The sequence below is a fragment of the Callithrix jacchus genome, chromosome 10 (assembly GCF_049354715.1).
Source record: "Callithrix jacchus isolate 240 chromosome 10, calJac240_pri, whole genome shotgun sequence".
NCBI classification, from domain to species: Eukaryota; Metazoa; Chordata; class Mammalia; order Primates; family Cebidae; genus Callithrix; species Callithrix jacchus.
Window position 1 is genome coordinate 39,444,929 of NC_133511.1, and position 26,113 is coordinate 39,471,041.

Here is a 26,113-nt window from a genome sequence, read left to right on the forward strand (position 1 = left end):
ATGTATATGCCAATAATTTTCTAATTTATAACTTTATGCTAAATCTCTCACTTAAGCACCATACTTACATACTCAAATGCTACTCTGAAATCCCATTTGGACATCTAATAGATATATATCAAAGTTAATGTGTCTCAAACTGAACTCCTTAGCCCATTTCTACCCAGTCTGTTCCAAACATGAAGGTTTCTCAGGCCTCTCCATGTCACTTATCGGTAACTCTATTCTTAAATTAGGTCAAAAATCTTACAGTTATCCTCGAATTCTTTTTCTCTCATACTGTTTACATCTAGTTTGTGAGCAAATCCCGTGGAGTTTGCCTTCCAAATAGTGTCAAATTCTGACCATTTTTATGACCTCTGTCATAAAATCATCAATGAATTGAAGGTATAATTATTTTTGATGAAATAAAATACAATATGAAAGAACGTAAAAACTTCCTTGTTTATACAATTAGGATTTTGATTTGAACTGCAATATTGTGGCGATTAAGGATAATGGAGGATTTATACCGAAGTAAGTATTTTAAAAGTCTTGCAGCATCTTTTTATAAATATACTATTTCTGGAACTTTAGGGACAACTTGGTTTCAAAGAAAACATTGTGCGTCAGAGAGAACATGATAGCAACTAAAGACAGTGGAAAACCTTTTATTGACTTAGGGAAAGCATCTTGTTGAAATGCTTTTGCAAGCTAAAGAATCACATCTAAGACTACTTATTTTGAAACAAGATCTCATTCTGTTGTCCAGGCTTATGTCAATCTCCTGGCCCTAAGTGATTCTGCCACCTCAGGATCTTCTGAAGTACTGAGATGACAAGTGTGAGCCATCACACCCAGCCAACAATTTAATAAAAGACTAAATAAATCTGTTCAGTTGAAAACTTTAACCAATCAATCAGTGGAAAACATAGCCACAGACAGAAGACATACCCACTGATAGAAGAATATTTAAGAAGCATGTCTGAGTTAAGTAAACAAAGACCAATGAATTCTATGATTCTAGGCAATTTAATATTCCTGAGTTGATGTAATCACAAATTACGTCAGCTAATGCTTCTAAGCAGCATAAAGAAGAAAGTCAGCATAAAGCAAAAAAGCCATTTGCTTGAATGGAAAAGGGGACAGCAAGTGGAATTATTTGTTATGGCTGTTTGCATACTTATTTTTCAAAATAAACACTTATTTTCATTTACATTTTAGTCTCATTTGCAGGAGGCAGTATTCTTAAGTTAATTCCAAGATTTGCTCAACTAGAGGGTTCATGTGGAACCTCTGACTTTATTTGCCAAAAATGAGAAACGCACTATTTTTTCTGTTCATTTTGATGTATTTTAAATGTTTTTCCAATAGGAGAGTATCAATTGCATTAACTATATCAATGAATTTAAACTCCAGATTAATTTTTTATGGGTATTTTAAAATCAGAGTTTATTTTGACTGAAATTAATTTAGATTGAGGAAGCGACTATGAAACCAAAAGGCCCATGGAGCTGGTGTGGCTCCAGAGAGACTTCCTTCCTCATCATAGGCATGAGTGAAATTGTGGTGAGAATGAGCGTGGTATTACAGGAAGCATCTAAAAGAGCTTTTTGGAGTATGCAAACCTTGTGATGAGGACTGTTCCTCATCAGGTTTGCCTTGAGGACAGCATGCCTCTGCCAATAGGTGCAATTAATCCTGGATTTTGGAGAAATGAGTTAGAAGAGGACACATCTAGGGAGAGCTGTAGCACCATGAAGGGTAAATACAATTCATTATTTATAGAAATCTTTTTCTGAAGAATATGTTTTACATAAATACAGCACAGTTGTAGCATTTTTAGAAGTATTCTTCTTACTGAATTGAATTAAAACAGAATGCTCAAAAATATCTCCATTAAGATTCAAGACTTAAATGTAAGTCTTAAAATCATAAAAACCCTAGAAGAAAACCTAGGCAGCACCATTCAGGACATAGGCATGGGCAAGGACTTCATGACTAAAACACCAAAAACAATAGCAACAAAAGTCAAAATTGACAGATGAGCTCTAATTAAATTAAAGAGCTGCTGCACAGCAAAAGAAACTATCATCAGGGTGAACAAGCAATCTACAGAATAAGAGAAAAATTTTGAAATCTATCAATTTGACAAAGGGCTAATATCCAGAATCTACAAATAAACCTAAACGAATTTACAAGAAAGCAACTCCATCAAAAAGTGGGTGGAGGATATGAACAGACACTTCTCAAAAGAAGACATTCATGCAGCCAACAAACATATGAAAAAAAAGCTCAACATCACTGATTATTAGAGAAATGCAAATCAAAACCACAATGAGACAGCTCATGCCAGTCAGAATGGCAATGATTAAAAAGTCAAAAAACAACAGATATTGGTGAGGCTGTAGAGACATAGGAATGCTTTTACACTGTTGGTGGGAATATAAATTAGTTCAAGCCTGGGGGAAGACAGTGTGGTGATTCCTCAAGGATTAAGAACCAGAAATACCATTTGACGCAGCAATCCCATTACTGGGTATATACAGAAAGGAAGACAAATTATTTTACTATAAAGATACATGCACAAGTATGTTTATTGCAGGACTGTTTACAATAGCAAAGACATGGAACCAACCTAAAGGTCCATGAATGATAGGCTGGATGAAGAAAATATTCTGATTCTCAAATCATATATGCCATGGAATCTTATGCAGCCATAAAAAAGAATGCTATCATGTCCTTTGCAGGGATATGAATGAAGCTGGAAGCCATCATCCTCAACAAACACAAGAACAGAAAGCTAAACACCACATGTTCTCACTCAAAGTGGGAGCTGAACATGGACACAGTGAGAGAAACAAAACACACTGGGGCCTGTCAGGGGATGGGGGAGGCGAGAGCATTAAGACAAACAACTAATGAATGTGAGACTTAAAACCTAGATGATGAGTCATAGGTGCAGCAAACCTATCACTATGTATACCTATGTAACAAAACTGCACATTCTGCACATGTATCTGAGAACTTAAAAAGTAAAAAAAGGCTGGGTGCAGTGGCTCAAGCCTGTAATCCCAGCACTTTGAGAGGCCGAGGCGGGTGGATCACAAGGTCGAGAGATCGAGACCATCCTGGTCAACATGGTGAAACCCCGTCTCTACTAAAAATACAAAAAATTAGCTGGGCATGGTGGCATGTGCCTGTAATCCCAGCTACTTGGGAGGCTGAGGCAGTAGAATTGCCTGAACCCAGGAGGCGGAGGTTGTGGTGAGCCGAGATAGCACCATTGCACTCCAGCCTGGGTAACAAGAGCGAAACTCCGTCTCAAAAAAAGAAAAAGAAAAAATAAAGTTTAACAGTATCTCCAGCATTCAAATAATATTAGAAAGATAAAACTGTAACTTTACAGTAGGAACTTCTAAAACACACAAAAATAACATTTAATTCAAATGCCTAAATCCTCTACACACACGTATATGTCTGTTTTTATATACATATATATATAAACAGAAAGTAAAATCAAGTGAACTGAGAATAAAAACCATAGGCAAGAATTAGAATGTAAGTGTAACTAGCAAAGCATGATGTAGCAGGTAGAAGATATGTACTGGATTGCTATAGGCATGGGATCAGTAATAAAACATACACATGTATTGCAATGTATCCACAAGGAAAACTTCCCCAAAAGTAAGTTGTATAGGTAGTGTGGTAAGAGCAGACAAAAAGCATGGTTGTAGACAAGAGGATGAGTTATGTGAGTGCACAATGCCAGATCTGAAGGTGAGGTCGTTTTCTGCAGAGCCAAAGATTTAAGCTGTAGCACTAAGAATAATATTGAAGCACAAGGTTGGAGACTATAAAAATTCTTGAGTAAATCTGCTCATGTGGTTTAAATGTATCCTTCCTGAATTAACTACCATGCCTAGAGATTCCCCCCATGTTGGGGTCTTCAAAGGTAACACAGGGTACTAATTAATCCAGGAATGAGGCTGATCCTAACAATTATATATAATGCAAATAAGTATATATGCATAATAAATATGTTTATATACCCTGTAATGCTAATCAAACTGTGGCCTAATATAGGAGCCTAAATATCAAGGAAATTCTGAATTAAATTTTGCATATAAATAAACAAATTTTCTCTTTCAGCTCTTATAATGTTTCATACAAAAACTCAAATTTTATTTACCTAAACAATAAAATGAACCACTTTACTCTCATAATACTCTAGTTGAGTTTTAAGGTTACTCCACTCAAATATTTTATTGATTTCTATATTTAATTTCTAAACAGGTGAATAGAGGTAATTAGACTTTAAAACAAAAACAAAGTTGTTACTCATTATGGACAATTGCTCCTAAAGATTCTCTTCTGTAGACTTACTGTGCACTTTCCAAATACCAATATGTTAAATAAGTGTCTACTAATAATCACGTAAGTGTGATTTTACATATCCCTGCTAGACAGCCACATTTGGAGAAATACACGAAGTTGTAAAATGAAAAGAAAACCACTAGAGATGAAAATAATTTTTAAAATAATGCAGCTGTAATGCAAACATCTTAGAAGCATGCATTAAAATTCTGCACAGTGTAATTTTATCTTAGATTTTCCTTTTTTATTATACTTTAAGTTCTGGGATACATGTGCAGAATGAGCCCAGGTTTCTTACATAGGTATATAGATGTCATGGTGGTTTACTGCACCCATCAACCCACCATCTACATTAAGTATTTCTCCTCATGCTATCCCTCCCCTAACCCCACACCCCCTGAAAGGCCCCAGTATGTGAAGTTCCCTTTTCTGTGTCCATGTGTTCTCATTCTTCAACTCCATTTATGAGTGGGAACATGTAGTGTATGGTTTTCTGTTCCTGTGTTAGTTTGCTGAGAATGATGGTTTCCAGCTTCATCCATATCCTCACAGAGCACATGAACTCATCCTTTTTTATGACTGCATACTATTCCATGGTATATATATGCCACATTTTCTTTATCCAGTCTCTTACTGATGGACATTTGGGTTGCTTCCAAGTCTTTGCCATTGTGAACAGTGCTGCAATAAACATACGTGTGCATGTGTCTTTATAGTACAATGATTTATAATTCATGGGTATATACCCTATAATGGAATTGCTGGGTCAAATGGTATTTCTGGTTCTAGATCCTTGAGGAATTGCCACACTGTCTTCCACAATGGTTGAACTAATTTACACTCCCACCACCCGTGTAAAAGTGTTCCTATTTCTTCACATCCTCTCCAGCATTTGTTGTTTCTTGACTTTTTAATGATTGCCATTCTAACTGGCATAAGATAGTATCTCGCTGTGGTTTTGATTTGCATTTCTCTAATGAGCAGGGATGATGGGATTTCTTTTTCCAGGTGTTTTTTGGCTGCATGAGAGGTGTGTGTTCATATTGTTTGCCCACTTTTTGAAGATTTTTTAAATTGTAAATTTGTTTAAGTTCTTTGTATATTTTGGATATCAACCCTTCGTCAGAAGGGTAGATTGCAAAAATTTTCTCCTATTCTGTAGCTTGCCTGTTCACTCTGATGATATTTTCTTTTGCTGTGCAGAAGTTCTTTAGTTTAATTAGATCACATCTGTCAATTACGGCTTTTGTTGCCATTGCTTTTGGTGCTTTGGTCATGAAGTGTTTGCCCATGCCTATGTCCTGAATGGTATTACCTAGGTTTCTTTCTAGGGTTTTTATGGTGTTAGGTTTTACATTTAATTCTTAATCCACCTTGAGTTAATTTTTATATAAGGTGTAAGGAAGGGGTCCAGTTTCAGTTTTCTGCATATGGCTAGCCAGTTTTCCCACCACCATTTAGTAAATAGAAAATCTTTCCCCATTGCTTGTTTTTGTCAGGTTTGTCAAACATCTGATGATTGTAGATGTGTCATGTTATTTCTGAGGCCTTGGTTCTGTTCCATTGGTCTATATGTCTGTTTTGGTACTAGTACCATGCTGTTTTGGTTACTGTAGTCTTATAGTATAGCTTGAAGTCAGGTAGCATGAGACCTCCAGCTTTGTTCTTTTTGCTTAGGACTGTCTTGGCTATGCGTGCTCTCTTTGGGTTCTATATGAAGTTTAAAGTGTTGTTTTTTTTTTTTTTCTATTTCTGTGAAGAAAGTCAATAGTAGTTTGATGGGGATAACATTGAATCTACAAATTACTTTGGGCAGTATGGCCATTTTCACAATATTAATTCTTCCTATCTATTAGCATCGAATGTTTTTTAATTTGTTTGTGTCCTCTCTTATTTCCTTGAGTAGCAATTTGTAGTTCTCCTTGAAGAGGTCCTTCACATCCCTTGTTAGTTGTATTCTTAGGTATTTTATTCACTTTGTGGCAATTGTGAATGGGAGTTCTCTCATGATTTGGGTCTCTGTCTGTTATTGGTGTATAGGAATGCTTCTGATATTTGCACATTGATTTTGTATCCTGAGACCTTGCTGAATTTGCTTATCAGTTTCAGAAGATTTTGGGCAGAGACGATGGGGTCTTCTAAATATGCAATCATGTCATCTGCAAACAGACAATTTGACTTCCTCTCTTCAGGTGTGAATACCCTTTATTTATTTTCTCGCCTGATTGGCGTGGTCAGAATTTCCAATATTATGTTGAATAGGAGTGGTGAGAGTGGGTATCCTTGTCTTGTGTTTGTTTTCAAGGGAAATGCTTCATGCTTTTGCGCATTCACTATGATATTGGCTGTGGGCATGTCATAAATAGCTCTTATTATTTTGAGATATGTCCCATCAATTCCTAGTTTATTGAGAGTTTTTAGTATGATGGGATGTTAAATTTTGTGAAAGGTCTTTTCTGCATCTATTAAGATAATCATGTGGTTTTTGTCATTGGTTCTTTTTTTTTGTTCACTGAAAATTTATTATAAAACTTCTTTAGGGGGAAAAAAGGTTTTGGTTATCAGGGGACACAACAGGAAATGCCTCAGTACAATCAATATGAAGCATAGTTGAGGGCTTTAATATTGCCAAACTTTTAAGAAGATTTGAATGTTTTACTGGGGCTCTTTTGTGCTTCCATTTCCTGAGATATAAACAAGAGAAGGAGAAAAGTCCTTAAAGATCCATAGATACCTGGGGACAATCAACGTAGAAAAACTGAAATGCTATGAAGTAGATACCAGAGATTATTTGAAGGGAAAACTTGAAGCCTATAATGACATAGTTAAAAATATTCTTTGTTGAGTAAGATTATTAGTCCATGTGTCTGCTTTATGCACATTTTATTGTGCTCATATTGTATTCATTCTTTCTCTTTGTTGTCTTTATTTATTTTTTATTGCATTTTAGGTTTTGGGGTACATGTGCAGAACATGCAAGACAGTTGCATAGGTACACACATGGCAGTGTGTTTTGCTTCCTTTCTGCCCTTCACCCACATTTGGCATTTCTCCCCAGGCTATCCCTCCCCACCTCCCCCTCCCACTGGCCCTCCCCTTTTCCCTTCAATAGACCCCAGTGTTTAGTACTCCCCTCCCAGTGTCCATGTGTTCTCATTTTTCATCACCCGCCTATGAGTGAGAATATGCGGTATTTCATTTTCTGTTCTTGTGTCAGTTTGCTGAGAATGATGTTCTCCAGACTCATCCATGTCCCTACAAATGACACAAACTCATCATTTCTGATTACTGCATAATATTCCATGGTGTATATGTGCCACATTTTCCCAATTCAGTCTATCATCATTGGGCATTTGGGTTGATTCCAGGTCTTTGCTATTGTAAACAGTTCTGCAATGAACATTCGTGTGCATGTGTCCTTGTAGTAGAATGATTTATAGTACTTTGGATATATACCCAGTAATGGGATTGCTGGGTCAAATGGAATTTCTATTTCTAAGGCCTTGAGGAATCGCCACACTGTCTTCCACAATGGTTGAACTAATTTACACTCCCAGCAACAGTGTAAAAGTGTTCCTATTTCTCCACATCCTCTCCAGCATCTGTTGTCTCCAGATTTTTTAATGATCGCCATTCTAACTGGCGTGAGATGGTATCTCAATGTGGTTTTGATTTGCATCTCTCTGATGACCAGTGACGATGAGCATTTTTTCATATGATTGTTGGCCTCATATATGTCTTCTTTCGTAAAGTGTCTGTTCATATCCTTTGCCCACTTTTGAATGGGCTTGTTTGTTTTTTTCCTGTAAATCTGTTTTAGTTCTTTGTAAATTCTGGATATCAGCCCTTGGTCAGATGGGTAAACTGCAAAAATTTTTTCCCATTCTGTATGTTGCCGATTCACTCTAGTGACTGTTTCTTTTGCCGTGCAGAAGCTGTGGAGTTTCATTAGGTCCCATTTATCTATTTTGGCTTTTGTTGCCAATGCATTTGGTGTTTTGTTCATGAAGTCCTTGCCTGGATGGTTTTGCCTAGATTTCCTTCTCTGGTTTTTATGGTGTCAGGTCTTATGTTTAAGTCTTTAATCCATCTGGAGTTAATTTTAGTGTGAGGTGTCAGGAAGGGGTCCAGTTTCTGCTTTCTGCACATGGCTAGCCAGTTTTCCCAACACCATTTGTTAAACAGGGAATCCTTTCCCCATTGCTTGTTTTTGTCAGGTTTATCAAAGATTGTATGGTTGTAGATATGTTGTGTTGCCTCCAATGCCTCTGTTTGTTCCATTGGTCTATGTCTCTGTTGCGGTACCAGTACCATGCTGTTTTGATTACTGTAGCCTTATAGTATAGTTTGAAGTCTGGTAGTGTGATGCCTCCTGCTTTGTTCTTTTTGCTTAGAATTGACTTGGCTATGCGGGCTCTCTTTTGGTTCCATATGAAGTTCATGGTGGTTTTTTCCAGTTTTGTGAAGAAAGTCAATGGTAGCTTGATGGGGATAGTGTTGATTCTGTAAATTACTTTGGGCAGTATAGCCATTTTCATGATATTAATTCTTCCTTACCATGAACATGGAATGTTTCTCCATCTGTTTGTGTCCTCTCTTATTTCGTTGAGCAGTGGTTTGTAGTTTTCCTTGAAGTTTCCCTTACGTTCCTTGTGAGTTGTATTCCTAGGTATTTTATTCTTTTTGTAGCAATAGTGAATGGCAGTTCATTCTTGATTTGGCTTTCTTTAAGTCTGTTATTGGTGTAGAGGAATGCTTGTGATTTTTGCACATTGATTTTATATCCTGAGACTTTGCTGAAGTTGCTTATCAGTTTCAGTAGTTTTTGGGCTGTGGTGATGGGGTCTTCTAGGTATACCATCATGTCGTCTGCAAATAGAGACAATTTGGCTTCCACCTTTCCTATTTGAATACTCTATTTCTTTTTCTTGCCTGATTGCTCTGGCTAGAACTTCCAGTACTATATTGAATAGGAGTAGTGAAACAGGGCATTCTTGTCTAGTGCCGGATTTCAAAGGAAATGCTTCCAGTTTTTGCCCATTCAGTATGATATTGACTATTGGTTTGTCATAAATAGCTTTTATTACTTTGAGATACGTTCCATCAATACTGAGTTTTTTGAGGGTTTTTAGCATAAAGGGCTGTTGAATTTTGTCAAATGCCTTCTCTGCGTTAATTGCGATAATCATGTGGTTTTTGTTTTTGGTTCTGTTTATGTGGTGAATTATGTTTATAGACTTGCGTATGTTGAACCAGCCTTGCATCCCCGGAATGAATCCTACTTGATCATGATGGATAAGTTTTTTGATTTGCTGTTGCAATTGGCTTGCCAATATTTTATTGAAGATTTTTGCATCTATGTTCATCATGGATATTGGCCTGAAGTTTTCTTTTCTGGTGGATCTCTGCCGGGTTTTGGTATCAGGATGATATTGGTCTCATAAAATGATTTGGGAAGGATTCCCTCTTTTTGGATTATTTGGAATAGGTTCAGAAGGAATGGTACCAGCTCCTCTTTGTGTTTCTGGTAGAATTCGGCTGTGAACCCATCAGGACCTGGGCTTTTTTTGTGTGGTAGGCTCTTAATTGCTGCCTTGACTTCTGACCTTGTTATTGGTCTATTCATAGTTTCAGCTTCCTCCTGGTTTAGGCTTAGGAGGACACAGGTGTCCAGGAATTTATCCATTTCTTCCAGGTTTACTAGTATATGTGCATAGAGTTGTTTGTAATATTCTCTGGTGATGTTTGAATTTCTGTGGAATCTGTGGTGATTTCCCCTTTATCATTTTTTATTGCATCTATTTGTTTGTTCTCTCTTTTTTTTTAATCAATCTGGCTAGTGGTCTGTCTAAATTGTTGATCTTTTTAAAAAACCAGCTCTTGGGTTTATTGATTTTTTTGAAGGGTTTTTTGTGTCTCTATCTCCTTCAGTTCAGCTCTGATCTTAGTTATTTCTTGTCTTCTGTTGGGTTTTGAGTTTTTTTGATCTTGCTCCTCTAGCTGTTTCAATTTTGACGATAGGGTGTCAATTTTGGATCTCTCCATTCTCTTCATATGGGCACTTATTGCTATATATTTTCCTCTAGAGACTGCTTTAAATGTGTTGCAGAGATTCTGGCATGTTGTGTCTTCGTTCTCATTGGTTTTGAGGAACTTCTTTATTTCTGCCTTCATTTCATTGTTTACCCAGTAAACATTCAAGAGCCAGTTTTTCAGTTTCATGAAGCTGTGCAGTTCTGGGTTGGTTTCTGAATTCTGAGTTCTAACTTGATTGCACTATGGTCTGAGAGACTGTTTGTTATGATTTCAGTTGTTTTGCATTTGCTGAGGAGTGATTTACTTCCAATTATGTGGTCAATTTTAGAGTAGGTGTGATGTGGTGCTGAGAAGAATGTATGTTCTGTGAATTTGTGGTGGAGAGTTCTGTAAATGTCTATCAGGTTTGCTTGTTCCAGGTCTAAGTTCAAGCCCTGGATATCCTTGTTGATTTTCTGTCTGGTTCATCTGTCTAATATTGACAGTGGAGTGTTAAAGTCTCCCACTATTATTGTGTGGGAGTCTAAGTCTCTTTGTAAGTCATTAAGAACTTGCCTTATGTATCTGGGTGCTCCTGTATTGGGTCCATATATGTTTAGGATCATTAGCTCTTTTTGTTGTATCGATCCTTATGTAATGGCCTTCTTTGTCTCTTTTGATCTTTGTTGCTTTAAAGTCTATTTTATCAGAGATGAGAATTGCAACTCCTGCTTTTTTTTTGCTCTCCATTTGCTTGTTAAATCTTCCTCCATCCCTTTATTTTGAGCCTTTGTGTATCCTTGCATGTGAGATGGGTTTCCTGGATACAGCACACTGATGGGTTTTGGATTTTTATCCAATTTGCCAGTCTGTGTCTTTTGATTGGTGCATTTAGTTCATTTACATTTAGGGTTAATATTGTTATGTGTGAATTTGATACTGCCATTTTGATGCTGGCTGGCTGTTTTTCCCGTTAGTTGTTGTAGATTCTTCATTATGATGATGCTTTTTAGCATTTAGTGTGATTTTGGAATGGCTGGTACTGGTTGTTCCTCTCTATGTGTAGTGCCTCTTTCAGGAGCTCTTGTAAAGCAGGCCTGGTGGTGACAACATCTCTGAGTACTTGCTTGTTCGCAAAGGTTTTTATTTTTCCTTCACTTATGAAGCTCAGTTTGGCAGGATATGAAATTCTGGGTTGAAAGTGCTTTTCTTTAAGAATGTTGAATATTGGCCCCCACTCTCTTCTGGCTTGTAGTGTTTCTGCCGAGAGATCTGCTGTGAGTCTGATGGGCTTCCCTTTGTGGGTGACCCGACCTTTCTCTCTAGCTGCCCTTAGTATTTTCTCCTTTATTTCAACCTTGTTGAATCTGACGATTATGTGCCTTGGGGTTGCTCTTCTTACGGAATATCTTTGTGGTGTTCTCTGTTATTTCCTGCATTTGAGTGTTGGCCTGCCTTGCTAGGTGGGGGAAATTTTCCTGTATAATGTCCTGAAGAGTATTTTCCAGCTTGGATTCATTCTCTTCGTCACATTCTGGTACACCTATCAAACGTAGGTTAGGTCTCTTCACATAGTCCCACAATTCTTGGAGACTTTGTTCATTCCTTTTTGTGCTTTTTTCTCTGATCTTGATTTCTGGTTTTATTTCATTGAGTTGATCTTTGACTTCTGATATTCTTTCTTCTGCTTGGTCAATTCATCTGTTGAAACTTGTGCATGCTTCGCGAAGTTCTCGTATTGTGTTTTTCAGCTCCTTTAATTCATTCATATTCCTCTCTAAGGTATCCATTCTTATTATCATTTCCTTGAATCTTTTTTCAAATCTTTTTTCAAGGTTCTCAGTTTCTTTGCATTGATTTAATACATGTTCTTTTAGCTCACAAAAGTTTCTCATTATCCACCTTCTGAAGTCTAATTTTGTCATTTCGTCACAGTCATTCTCCGTCCAGCTTTGTTCCCTTGCTGGTGAGGAGTTTTGGTTCTTTGTAGGAGGTGAGGTGTTCTGGTTTCGGGTGTTTTCCTCCTTTTTGTGCTGGTTTCTTCCCATCTTTGTGGATTTATCCACCTGTTGTCTGTGTAGTTGCTAACGTTTCCATTGGGTCTCTGAGTGGATGCCCAGATTGTTGATGAGAAAGTATTTCTGTTACTTGGTTTTCCTTCTACCAGTCTAGCCCCTCCACTGTACAACTGCTGAGGTCCACTCCAGGGCCTGCTTGTCTGGGGTGCACCTATAGCAGCTGCAGAACAGTGAGGGATGCTACCAGTTTCTTTTTCTACTATCTTTGTCCCAGAATAATGCCTGCTAAATGTCAGTCTTCTGGATATAGAGGGGTCAGGGCGCTGCTTGAGGAGACAGTCTGTACTTTATAGGAGCTCAAGTGCTGAGCTGTGAGCTCTGTTGTTCATTCAGGGCTGTTAGGCTGCTACGTTTAATTCTGCTGCAACAGAACTCATAAAAAAACCCTTTTTTTCCTCAGATGCTCTGTCTCGGGAGGGGGTTGGGGCTTTCTTTGTGAGTGTCCGTTGTGCTGTCCTGCCCAGCTAGGAGGCAGTCTAGTCACTATTTGCCTGCCGAGGCTCCGCCCTGCTGGTGTGAAGTTCGCCCTGTTGCTGCAGGCTCTGCCCTGCTGCTGCGGTCTCTGCCCTGCTGCCACCAGCTATGCCCTGTGGTGGAGTCTCTCTGTTGTAGCGGGTTGCCTCGGCAAAGGCAGGCTGAGTCAGCAATGGGCGGGTACCTCTGTCAGGGCGGATTGCCTCGGTTATGGTGGACGCCCCTCCCCCACGGAGCTGCACCTTACTGGGTTCAGCTGTGCCCTAACGAAACCTCTCCACCTGGGGAGATTGGAATCACCGTTTTGTTTGTCCCACTGCGCTATTCCAAACGCTGTTTCCTGGAATCTTCTGGGCTGGCTCACTGTCCATGACCCATTCAGCCTCATGTTCAGCCCTCTCAAGTCTCAGATTGCCAGTTCAACAGGGCACCCGGACCAGTGCGCTTTGTGTGGAGCGCTGTGTATCGCCACTGCGCTACAGTGCCGGCCGCTGGCCACACCAGCTGCCGGCTGCACCTGCCAAAACCTCTGCCTGGTGTCCCATGTCTCTTTTATACCTGGGAGTTTCCCTGTTCTGTGGGCAACAATGATCTGTCTGGAAATGCGACCCTGACTCACCCTTTTTGTGCATTCACCGAGAGCTTCAATCCTGTGTTGTTCTCACTGTGCCATCTTGAGTCCTCATCATTGGTTCTTTTATGTGATAGATTACATTTATTGATTAGTGTGTGTTGAACCAGCCTTGCAACCCAGGGATGAGGCTGACTCGACTGTGGTGGACAAACTTTTTGATGAGCTGTTGAACTTGGTTTGCCAGTATTTTATTGAGGATTGTCACGTTGATATTCATCAGGGATATTGGCTAAAATTTTTTGTTGTTGTATCTCTGCCAAGTTTTGTTGTATGTCACTGGCCTCATAAAATGAGTTAGGGAGGATTCCCTACTTTTCTGTTGTTTGGAGTAGTTTCAGAAGGAAAGGTACCAGCTACTCTTTGAAGATCATTAAGTTGATCTTCAATCTCTGGTATCCTTTCTGCTGCTTGATTTGGCTATTGGTACTTGTGTATGCTTCACTAAGTTCTCATGCTGTGATGCTTCACAAAGATCTCATGCTGTGTTTTTCCGCTCAGTTAGGTTGTTTATGTTCTCCTCTAAACTGGTTACTCCAGCTAGCAATTCCTCTACCATTTTTTCAAGGTTCTTAGCTTCCTTTAATTGGGTTAGAACATGGTCCTTTAGCTCAGAGGAGTTTATTATCCACTTCCTTAAGCCTGTTTCTGTCAATTCATCGAACTCATTGTCCATTCAGTTTTGTGACCTTGCTGGCAGAAGTTGTGATCCTTTGGAGGAGAAGAGGTGTTCTGGTTTTTGGAATTTTCAGCCTCTTTGTACTGTTTTTTCCTCATCCTCATGGATTTATCTACCTTTGGTCTTTGATGTTGGTGGCCCTCAGATGGGGTTTTTGTGTGAACATCCTTTTTGTTGATGTTGATGCTATTTCTTTCTGTTTGTTAGTTTTCCTTCTAACAGTCACGCCCCTCTGCTGCAGGTCTGGTGGAGTTTGCTGGAGGTCCACTCCAGACCATGTTTGCCTGGGTATCACCAGAAGAAGCTAAGGAACATCAAAGATTGCTTCCTGTTTCTCCTCTGGAAGCTCAGTCCCAGAGAGGCACCTCCCAGATGCCAGCCAGAGCTCTCCTGTATGAGGTGTTGGTTGACCCCTGCTGGGAGTTGTGTCCCAGTCAAGAGGCACAGGGTTGAGGAACCCCCTTGAAGAGGCAGTCTTTCCCTTAGTGGAGCTGGAGCTCATGTGCTGTGCTGGGAGATCTGCTGCCATCTCCAGGGCCAGCAGGCAGGAACACTTAAGTCGGCTGAAGCTGCACCTGAAGCCATCCCTTCCCCCAGGCGCTCTGTCCCAGGCAGTTAACCCTTGACTGAGGTTGCTGCCTTTCTTTCAGAGATGTCCTGACTAGAGAAGAGGAATCTAGAGAGGCAGTCTGGCCACAGTGGCTTTCTGGCCCTATGGTAGGCTCTGCCCAGTTTGAACTTTCCTGCTGCTTTGTTTACACTGTGAGGGAAAAACCACTTACTCAAACCTCAGTAGTGGCAAATGCCTTTCTCCCCACCAAGTTTCAGTGTCCCAGGTCAACTTCAGACTGCTGTGCTGTCAGTGAGAATTTCAAGCAAGTGGATCTTAGTTTGCTGGGCTCAGTGGGGGTGGGATCTGCTGAGTTAGACCACTTGGCTCCCTGGCTTTAGCCCCCTTTCCAGGGGAGTGAATGGTTCTGTCTCCCTGGTGTTCCAGGCACCACTGGGGTATGAAAAAAACCTCCTGCAACTAGCTTGGTGTCTGTCCAAATGGCTGCTGCCCAGTGCTGTGCTTGAAACCCAGGGCCCTGGTGGCATAGGCACCTCAGGGAATCTCCTAGTTTTCATGTTGTGAAGACTGTGGGAAAAGCATAGTATCTGGGCTGGTATGCACTGTTCCTCACAGCAGAGTCCTTCGTGGCTCTCCTTGGCTAGGTAAGGGAGTTTCTTGACCCCTTGCACCTCCTGGGTGAGGTGATGCCTCACCCTGCTTCGGCTCACCCTCCATGGGCTGTACCCACTGTCTAACCAGTCCCAGTGAGATGACCAGGTACCTCTGTTAGAAATGCAGAAATCACCCGCCTTCTACGTTGATCTTACTGGGACTTGCAGACTGGAGTGGTTCCTATTTGGTCATCTTGCCAGCCTCTAGATTTTCTTTTTATAAATAAAAGGGGGTTGGGAGCTAGGGGAGGTATAGCAGAGGGTGGGGAGATTGGAGAGGGATAACATTAGGAGAAATACCAATTGTAGGTGATGGGGATAAGGAGGCAGCAAACCATCATGGCATGTGTGTACCTATGTAACAATCCTGTAGGATCTGCACATGTACCCCAGAACTTAAAGTAAAATTAAATAAAATAAAAATATTAAGAAACAGATGTATGACTATGAAGGAGTCACACAGGGAACTGGGCTAATGAAACAGACAAATATCCTGATTGTCTCAGTGGTTGCTTGAGTCTACATAATAATATTTCATAGAATCTCATATAAGTATGCACCAAAACAATTCATAGCAAAACTGCTGAGATCCTAATAAGCTCTGAAGCTTGGTTAACATCATTGCACCAACATCAACTCCTGATTTGGTAATTATACTCTGGTCGTGTAAGATTTTATCATGGCAGGAAGCTGGGAAATGGGTCCACAGGAACTCTGTAGTATTTTTGCAACTTCTATATGAGTTTCAGGTTATTTCAGCAAACAAATAAACCAATGTGATATGGTCCCTCTTTGGGAACTGAAAAGATAAAAGCAAGGTACCTTGCTCTTCTCAAGTTGAGAAAAAGAAGCAAAGAATTGTTAAAATTGTAATAAATAACAGAGATTTCAGAATCCAAAAAAGATCCTAGTGAGACCTTAGCCAAATATATCTTATGAGATAGAAAGCTTCTCTGGTTATGTCTGATGTTGCTTTAGGGCCTCTTACCTGTCTTTACTGTTTGCCAGCCCAGGGAAAATGGGCTGCGAGCCTGAAGGTTGTAGGAGGAGATTGGGCTGTGGTTGTCAGCTGCTGGGCTCCAGGAGAGTGTGGCTGTGCTTTCAGTGATTTCTTCAACAATTACTATCCCAGGTGGGCCTGGGGGACCTATAGGTCAAAGGCAATGGATAAGGTTAAGCATGAACTATTATTGGGAGCTGTGAGAAATTATATTTCAAATATGGATCCCATTAAACTACGTAATAATCTTAATGAAATATCTATTTAGTAATGAAAATTGACAACAAAAAGTCATGGATGCAAGTTGGAGTCTAGGATTTCTGGGGAAACTTCATTGTAAATTTGATTTTTTTTTCTGATATTTTGTGCCCAGAGGCAGTTACCAATTAGCATTATATTTTATAGTAAAAGAAAAAAATAATGAGAAACAGACACAAAGATGTGAATGTCAATATAAACTACAGCTGCTTAAATCAATCACAGCTTACAGAGGCAGCAACAGAAAATGATAGGCAATGCTATCAGGGATAAAAACAATCTCATCCTTACTGAAATGCTGTAAGTGGATAGAGCTAATGTTCATGTGCAGAGAATATACAGTGTATAAGCCCTATGATGTGTATTATCAAGTACACCTAGCTTATACTCTAACAAGGGAAATACGAAAGGTTCTGAAATAATGATAGTATAGACAGGTAAGGACATATGCCAGACATGAGGCATACATAAAGTTCTGTGGGGAGTTCAAATGAGACTGTGATCTATGATTAGCTTTTAGGAGTTGGGAGGTAGTGAGTAAAAGAGGGTGAATTCCCTTTTGATTATGAAAGAATGGTATAGAGTAGTATTGACTAACCTGTGTGCATATGGACTTCATCTTTAAGACCAATTATAATCAGATGTGAGAAATGTGCCATTGTATTTTTATTTCTAGTGGTGATTTTGAATAGGATTTAAAAAATGCACAGCTATTTATATTTTAGTGGCTACAAGGCAATGCCAGTTCTCTTAATGACATTCTTCCATTCCATAGTATGGGCAATTACAGTAGCAATAATGCTTTATTTTGAATTTTAAACATTTAAGTATTTTAAGTATTTTCTGAATTGGTCTTTATGTAGCAAGTGCTGTCTGGATTTGTTGATTAAGAGACATGAGCTAAATGCTAAGAGATGACTGCATGCTGAAGAAATGGAGGCGTTGGTGAAGACCTTTGAGCAGAAGATATCAACATTACAAGTTCAGTAAGATAGAGAAATAGTTTAAAAACCTCACTGGGGCAAATGACATTTTTAGAAAATGAGGGTGAGAAAAACCACCAGCAGATGCAAGAGACTAAAGATAGAGAAGATAGAGACTCTTCCATCAGGAAGGCGGCCAAAGTTGGGACTGCGGAGAAACGTCTAGAGGGCAACCTTGAGAAGAAATGATGATTTTTTCCTCCAGGATAAATGAAGGAAGAAAAAGCAAAATAATTGAAGTTTTTTGAAAAAATTAAAGTTTTCAGATATAGGGGAAAACTTGAGAGAGCTCATTTTGGAAGGCACTCATTTTTTAAACTTAAGAGTATAAAACTGTCTACAAAAGTTAGGGCGGTTGGGTGGAAATTAGATTTGGAGCTGGAGGATAACAGGAAATTTTTTTTCATAGTTTATGATTAAAGTGGAAGGATGCAATGAAGAGGAATATACAAAGATTCTGGAATGGTAGTGGAGTTCAAGTTTGTTTGGACAGCATCATTTTGAAGTGAAACTGACCAATTCAGTAAAGACAGGAAAGCCAGGACCAAGACCAGGAAAGCAGTCAGTAGGGTCTATTCAGGGTTAGGAGTTTGTAATTCTGATACTGTTTGTCATCAAATGTGACAATGCTATGGGTAACCATGAAGTCAAATTAGATGAAGCCAGAATGGTGCTGACAGACTAGAATAAAAGAAAGGAGTCAAGCAGACTGGATTGTTTTTGGAGAAAAATATAAGAGTAGGAATTGTGTTGTAAGAGAAAATTGACAGATTTGTGAGTTTAGATGTAGTGTAGTTTTGAGTAAGAAGTTGCTTCTTGTTTATCTAGAGCAAAGTGGAGAATATGATTACAGGGTTGATGAGATCTAGGAGTTATGAAAAAATATGCCTTTTGCATAGCCAATGTCAATGCTGAATCCATTAAAATAGCAACTAAGAATAGGGTGAAGAAAATAAATGAGATGCAGTTAGTGAAGCAGGTGTTTAACAAGATCTTATACTGTGGTGGCCTGAATGTGGAGAAGCATTTACAATACATAATAATATATTAGTGAGAAGAATATTAACTATAGTGATACTAATAGCCATGATACTCTCACTGTAATGTACTGTATTAAGGTGCTTACTAAGTGTTTTGCAAACATTAAGTTGTTCATTTACTTCTTTGTCACTGTGAGGTGGAATTGTTATCCCTGTTTCATAGAGGAGGTAATGGAATTTCAAAGAGATTACTTGGTTAATAAAAAATAATAAATTATTTAGTCAATAACCTTATTATATGTTAAGTTTTATGGTAGAAACTGGGTATCAGAGAGTTCATTCTAATGAGAAGTTATTTGCTCAAGTCACTCTGCTAGCGAACAGTACAGCTAAGATTAAAATTTGGACATGATTGTAAATCCTAATTTGTAGAAGAAAGCAAGGAGTACATGGACGTTTTCACAGATCTTTACTGTTTTCACTGTTCATTTAGAAAATAGTTTCAACTGAAGAAAGAAAAGAAAGAGAAAATGTGTGTATTAAGGAAAGCCACACTTTATGTGGTAGAGACAGAGATGGCATTTGAAGAATGCATTAATTCCTTTGAGGCTGCCTGTGTATAAGATGGCCACCATCACTTCCTTTACTCCCTGAGCATGCAAGCCATTCTCTCATTAAAAGGTGGAGCCAATTTTTTCACGTCCTTAAATCTGGGCCACACCGTGACTGTTTGACCCAGTAGACGATGGTAGAAATGACGCTGTATGAATTTTGAGTTGAGGTTAAGCTTTGCATCTTTACCACAGGTTTCCTGGAATACTGGTTGTAGGAAAAGACAGCTGTTAGTCCAATTACATGGAAATTGCCATTCTGTGAAGGAGTCCAAGTTAGCCATTTAGAAAGATCTATGGAGAGAGATCTTGCCTCCAGTTATTCTAGCCATCCAAGCCCAGGTGCCAGACATGTTAGTGAAGAAGTCTACGGATCAGACCCTCATTAGAGAAATTATAGTCTCTTCAATAAATGGTGCTGGAAAAATTGGATGTCCACATGCAGAAGAATAAAACTAGATTTCCCACTCTTCATCCCATATAAAAATCAATTCAAATTGGGTCAAAGACCTAACTATAAGACCAGAAACAATAAAACCACTAGAAAAAAACATAGAGGAAATGCTTTAGGACCTTGGTTTTAGAATAGATTTTATGAATAAGAACTCAAAAGCACAAGCAACAAAAGCAAAAATAAACAATTGAGATTATCCCACACTAAATATCTCCTCCCAGCAAACAAAATAATCAACAGAATGAAAGGACAACTTGCAGAATGGGAGAAAACATTTGCAGACTATTCATCTGAAGGGGAGTTAATATGCAGAATATACAAGGAACTCCAACATCTCAATAGCAAATAAACAATGCTATTAAAAAGTCATATCTGAAAAGACATTCATCAAAAGAAGATACACAAATTACCAACAAATATATAAAGAAATATTCTGATAATCAGGGAAATCAAAACCACCATGAGGTATCATCTCATCCCAGTTTGGATGGCTATTATCAAAAGGACAAAAATAACAATTGCTGGTGAGAATGTAAAGAAAAAGGGAAGTCTTATACGCTATTGGTGGGAATGTAAACTAGTACAGCCACTACAGAGAATAGTACAGAGGATCCTCAAAAAACTGCAGAGAACTTCCCTGTGATTCAGCAATCTCACTATTGGGCATTTATCCAAAGAAAATGAAGTCAGAATATCAGAGACATCTTCACTCTTATGTTTACTGCAGCACTATTTATGATAGCCAAAATATAAAATCAAACTAGGAGTTCAACAGATGAATGGATAAAGAAAATGTGATATGTATATATACACCATAGAATACTATTCAGCCATTAAAAGAATAAAATTCTGTTATTGGTGGCAATGTGGATGGAACTGGAGGACATTATGTTAAGTGAAATAAGCCAGGAAGAGAAAGTTAAATACCACATGTTCTCACTTATATGTGAAAGCTAAAAAAAAGATATCATAGACGTAGAAAGGACAGAGGACCCTAGAAACTGGGAAGGGGAAAGGGGAGAAATGGGTAGGGAATGATTCGTTAAAGGATACTAAAGTACAGTTAGACAGGAGAAATAAGTTGTAGGGCAATAGACCACTGTAGGATGACTATAGTTAACAGTATACATAGTTTTAAATAGCAAGAATGAGGATGTTGAATGTTCCCAACATAAATAAATGATAAATGTTTGAGATGATGAATATGCCAATTACTTGATCTGATCACTATACAGTATATGTACCAAAGCATCAACATGAACATCATGAATGTGTACAATTATTAATTATCAATTTAAAAAATAAACAAAAGAAGCTTTCAGATGACTCCAGCTTTAGCCGGCATCTACATGAGAAATTAGAGCAAGAATTGCCTGGCTTCTCAGCTGCTAAAATCATGAGAGAAAATAACCGATTGATGTTTTAAGCTTATAACTTTTGGGGCCTTGATGGCTAACTGGAAATTGCTTAAAGAGTGTTTTCATCAAATAAAAAACTCTGTCAGGAGAACCCTCAAGTATTATGAAAAAGACTTGAAATTTAGCTAATGTGTCTATATAGGAATAATTGCCTACAAGCTCATTTATTAAGCTATTCTATGTTGTTCCATTTATTCTGTTTCATTCCCTCCATTCTATTTATTTACCTCTTCAAAGAGCATTTAACAACCGCCTATGTGCAAGGCCCAATGGGAGACACTGTTGAAGATAACTCTTTGTTAATTTAAATAAAATAATTTGCCTTTCTGAGTATTAAAGTTCTATGAAAATGTTTAAATTAGCTATCTTAAAGAAGGGTATATTTCTTTTATAATAGATAATAATTAATCTAAATAATTTTTTAAACCTTCAGCTAGAACAAAAAATAGAATTTATAACATAATTAATACATCCTCTTTATTATTTATGATATTTGTCTGTTTGCCCAAATATGGTTCTTAGCAAAATAATTAGTGACAGGGACAAAGATTTATGTACCTAAGATACCGAATGTGGCTGTGTAATTATTTATAATTATAAAACATTGGAAATAAATTGCCCAATAATCATGTAATTTTTAAATTCTAAATTCTTATAATGAAATATTAGGCAGCCATTAAAGTGCCTATTTATTCTTCTGTAACTTCCACTTGTCTTAACATCCATTGTGCTTGATATACAATAGACTCTTGATAAATATTTGTAGAGGTAAAGATGCAAAGAAGAAAGGGAAAAAAGGAAAAGTAAAAGAAGAAAGGACAGAAGAGTTCTATTTTTAGCATGGAATATTGTATAACAATGTTATACAAAAGAATGTTTTAAAATATGATAATTTTATTAGATGTAGATTACATTTCTTTTTGTTATTAAATCAGAATATATTTAGGTTAACAATTTTTTCATTTAAGTTTAGAGTGGTAATAAAAATGACAGACTAGCTCCATGAATGAAGAAAATAATTCTTTCATATGATTTAATAATAAGGGTCATCATTATTAAAAACTGAGAGTATTATAGCCTCTGGACATCTAAATTTTTTAAGGGATGGTAAATCTGAAATATTTTAATGAATATATTAACATACAGATATTCTGACTAATTGGCAGTGTGATTTACCTTCTAAGAGAGATTAAATAATATTTTAACCATAAAAAAGAATAAGATTTCCTGTTATATTAGAATTTGCTTATCAATGCTTTATTTATGAAATAATTTATACATTCTATTCTGAATGCTGCCTGCCATAAGCTTCTTGGGTATATTTAGGAGTGAATTACATTGAACTATTAAGTATTAATAGGAGTAATTCACTTCTAAATGTATACAATTTATTGAGATTTTAAAATAAGAGAAAAAATCTTCTAAAATGATTTTTCAGCTACTTAAGGCATCTATGAAGATAGATTAATAAGAAAGAAACGTCTCAGTGATGACAAATGTGTGGCAGTCCAGATAATATACAAATGCCACTAATTTAGTAGAAATTTCATTAAATTTTATACTTAGTTATAATGATTTAGTGTCAAATGATCAGTAATCTGACAGCTATTTCTCCCCGTCAGGGACAATGCTATTACAAAGGGTCACTAAATTAAATACTATATTTGAAAATGGTCAATTTTGAAAAATGGGCACAGTCTGTTCATTTCTTTATGGTGAGGACTGCTGAACAAATGACACACCAGAAGCCCTGAGCAAAAGCCATGTTCTCATGGATTCACTTTAGCTTCAGTCAAGGTTTCCCCAGCATCACACACTGATATCAGATCAGCTCTTTCTGTTGATCTAAAGTTCAGTTAGAAAATCTTCTCCCGAGAAGCCATTGTCTTTTAAAGCTGAAAAGTGGATAAAATGTGTGTGTGTGTGTGTGTGTGTGTGTGTGTGTGTCTGTATTTCCTTGGAATATTTAAAGCTCTTACTATAATTCTGGTAACATAAAATAAGGACCTATGGTTTCTTCTAGTTTAGCAGTGTTACTGAGTCATCCGATTTTTAAATTAACTGGAGTCATCTAGTTCAACCATATTATTTTTCAGATGAGGAAGTAGTACTTGAAACTGGAAAATTTCTCATCAGAAACAGAGGCAAAAAGAATCTTCTTGCTTTGAAGTTAAAATCATTAAAGAAGGAACAGGCTTTAGTCTTGACAACTGGTCAAATTTGTCAAATTGGGATAAACGAATGTGTTAACAACAGAAAGTTGTGCATTGACTTCTTGTGAAATTATTGCTCATTCTTTTTGTAGACAGCAGCTAGTGGTGCCAGGCAGCAGAGCCCTTGTGGTGTGACTGTTCAGTCCTTCATGAGGAGTGCTTCTTAGAGCCTCCTCCCAATGCCGAGATGAATTCCCCCTGCCAAGCAGCTTTTCTGTTTCTCACCTAGATAGCATCACATTTTCTGTGAAATTCTGAGACTTGCTGATTCCACAAATACTCCTATTGTTATACATAACTGTTTGCATTATAAATCTATTGTTTGTTTTCATTTTTATTTGATTTTAGGGACTTTCCTGCTTTTTTCCCCTTTTCGCTTTTTTTTTTTTTTAGAGACATAGTTTCATTCTGTTGCCCAGGTTGAAATGCAGTGGAAAGTCATAGCTCACTCTAGCCTTCACTTCCTGGGCTTAAGCAATCCTTCTGCCTCAGCCACCTGAGTAGCTAGGGACACAGGCACATGCCACCATGCCCAGGTAATTTTTAAATTTTTTATAGTACGAGGTCTCACTGTGTTGCTCAGGCTGGTCTCAAACTCCTGGGCTCAAGCAATCCCAACCTTGTCCTCCCAAAGTGCAGGGATTGCAGGTACCAGCCACCCCATCTGGCCCCGTATTGTTTCTTCTATATAGTAGTTTTAAGTGAAAACTTAAACTTGGTGGTATCCAAAACATTAAACACATCTTTGTTTTAAACCATTTAAAATTAAAGTGAGAATTCTGATACCAAACATGCTCATTATTCTGTTTTATTTTTAACTCTGTAAATACTCTGTGAGGACAGACACTTCTAAACACATGCAGGAATATGCTCTGGAAAAAAAGGAAGCAGAGATGGCAGTCAATCATGGAAGCAAAGTCCTAAACACGTCCTAATACCAAGTGAAAAGGATGTTTAGCTACTGTCTGAAAGACTAGATTAATGCAGAGAGATAAATTGAAAAACTCAGGCCATGATGACTAATTCTTATTTTTATCATGTAGTTTACTCATCTGCAATTAATCATCCAGTGCAAAGGACAACTTTGTGTTGACTCAGTGGAAAAGGATATGTCTAAATAGTAATGATAAAATATTTCAAAAAAATATTTAGTTAATAATGTGACTAGACTTTCTGCAGTACATTGGATGTTAATACCTACAAAGCTGATGTATTCACCTTTATAACAAAGTTATAAAGAATTATGGTATACCCTTATTTAGGAAGCATGGTATTATTGATAGAATATTTATTTTTATACAAGATAATGTCTTCTGATGTATTCTTGACATCCTGGGCTGGCAAAGTCCAATTTCATATGGGATTGGGTCATTCCTTCTTTACCTACTCCTCAGATACTTTCTGACCATCATTATATCACTCATGAATTGTAGAGGGCGTTCTTACACTTGTTTACTATTTACAAATCTACTCTAAGTGACCTATAAGCAACTCTTTGTACCAGAGGTAATCAAGAATGGAAATGAGAAACAGTTCTACTTAACTTTTTTTCCAAAAGCAATTTTGCTTTCAATTAATTTGATAAAGTTCAACTTTTATTATCTCTGTCTATTCATCTGTTATCATCATCATCTTATCTGTCCTTCTACCCATTCCTGTATCTAAGCTATCACTTACATAACCTGATTCCTCGATATGAAACTCCTGTCCCTCCTTACTTTGCCTATTTAACACCTATTTAGGATTCACATTTTGAATCTTTGCTCAGGTTTCACTTGGAGCAGACTTCTCTGACTTTCTTGCCTAGATAAAATTCCTGTATTACATACATTCATACTACCATGTACCTCTTATTCATACAGTAGTTGAAATCACAGCAAAAACTTTCTATTTATGTGTGTGACTATTTTACTAGTAAGTAGTGGCTTTCCTCTTCAGATTTTAGGTACAGGAGGGCTGAAATTGTGCTTGTATTTTTTTCTCACTATTGTCTTCCCAGTGCCTACTGCAGCGCTTGTCCTATAACATGTTATGAAATATATTTGTAATAAATGATTGAATGAATAATTTTTATTAGCTTAACAGATTAGTATAGTAGTTGACTTATTTTTTGTACATGTTTTTGCTTTTGGCCAATCAAAATCTGAGATAATGATACATCTTTACAAAACTACAATAGTATTCTGAAACAAGACTCTAAATATAAATTAAAAATAGGATTATATTATTCTGCTTTCTCAAATTTGTTGTGTTACTAATGAGATACCCACCTTTCTATTCTGTTTTCCTAAAAAAAAAAATGAGCAGACTCTTAGTAACTTTCAAACTGTGATGAGCAACAGAATATCTGGTATGTTTAAAAAATAACGTAAATATTGTGAGCTGTATCCAAGAGCTACTGAATTTCAACTTCTATGACTAGAGCCCCAGCATTTGTATTTTGTACAAGATGCCCAGAAAATTTTTGTGTACCCTATATTTCAAAGAAAAAACGTGATCTAAAGAAAAGAGATTTGGACAAAGAGTCAAAATAATTTTATTCCAGTAATATTTCATGCAAAAGCTTTAAGAAAATGTCTGAACCTCATTAAGTCTCAGTTTCCTTGAATTATATAAAGAGAATGAATTATATAAATCAACTTTATATTATTATTGTGAAAATTCCATAGGACAGTGTATGTATAAAGTACTTTCTAGATGACAAATAGATATTTTAGCACGGATTTGGCCTCTCACTAT

General features: G+C 37.5%; 1 protein-coding gene across 2 annotated transcripts in view; it reads right to left on the reverse strand.

The window, feature by feature from the left end:
* Positions 1 to 26,113, reverse strand: part of CNTN5 (contactin 5) — a 1,452,729-nt gene that overhangs the window by 97,759 nt on the left and 1,328,857 nt on the right. For both annotated transcript variants that reach the window (XM_002754648.7, XM_078339900.1), the window contains one exon: positions 16,446 to 16,604. In XM_002754648.7, coding sequence (XP_002754694.4) covers positions 16,446 to 16,604 — 159 coding nt within the window. The remainder of the gene's footprint in view (positions 1 to 16,445; positions 16,605 to 26,113) is intronic.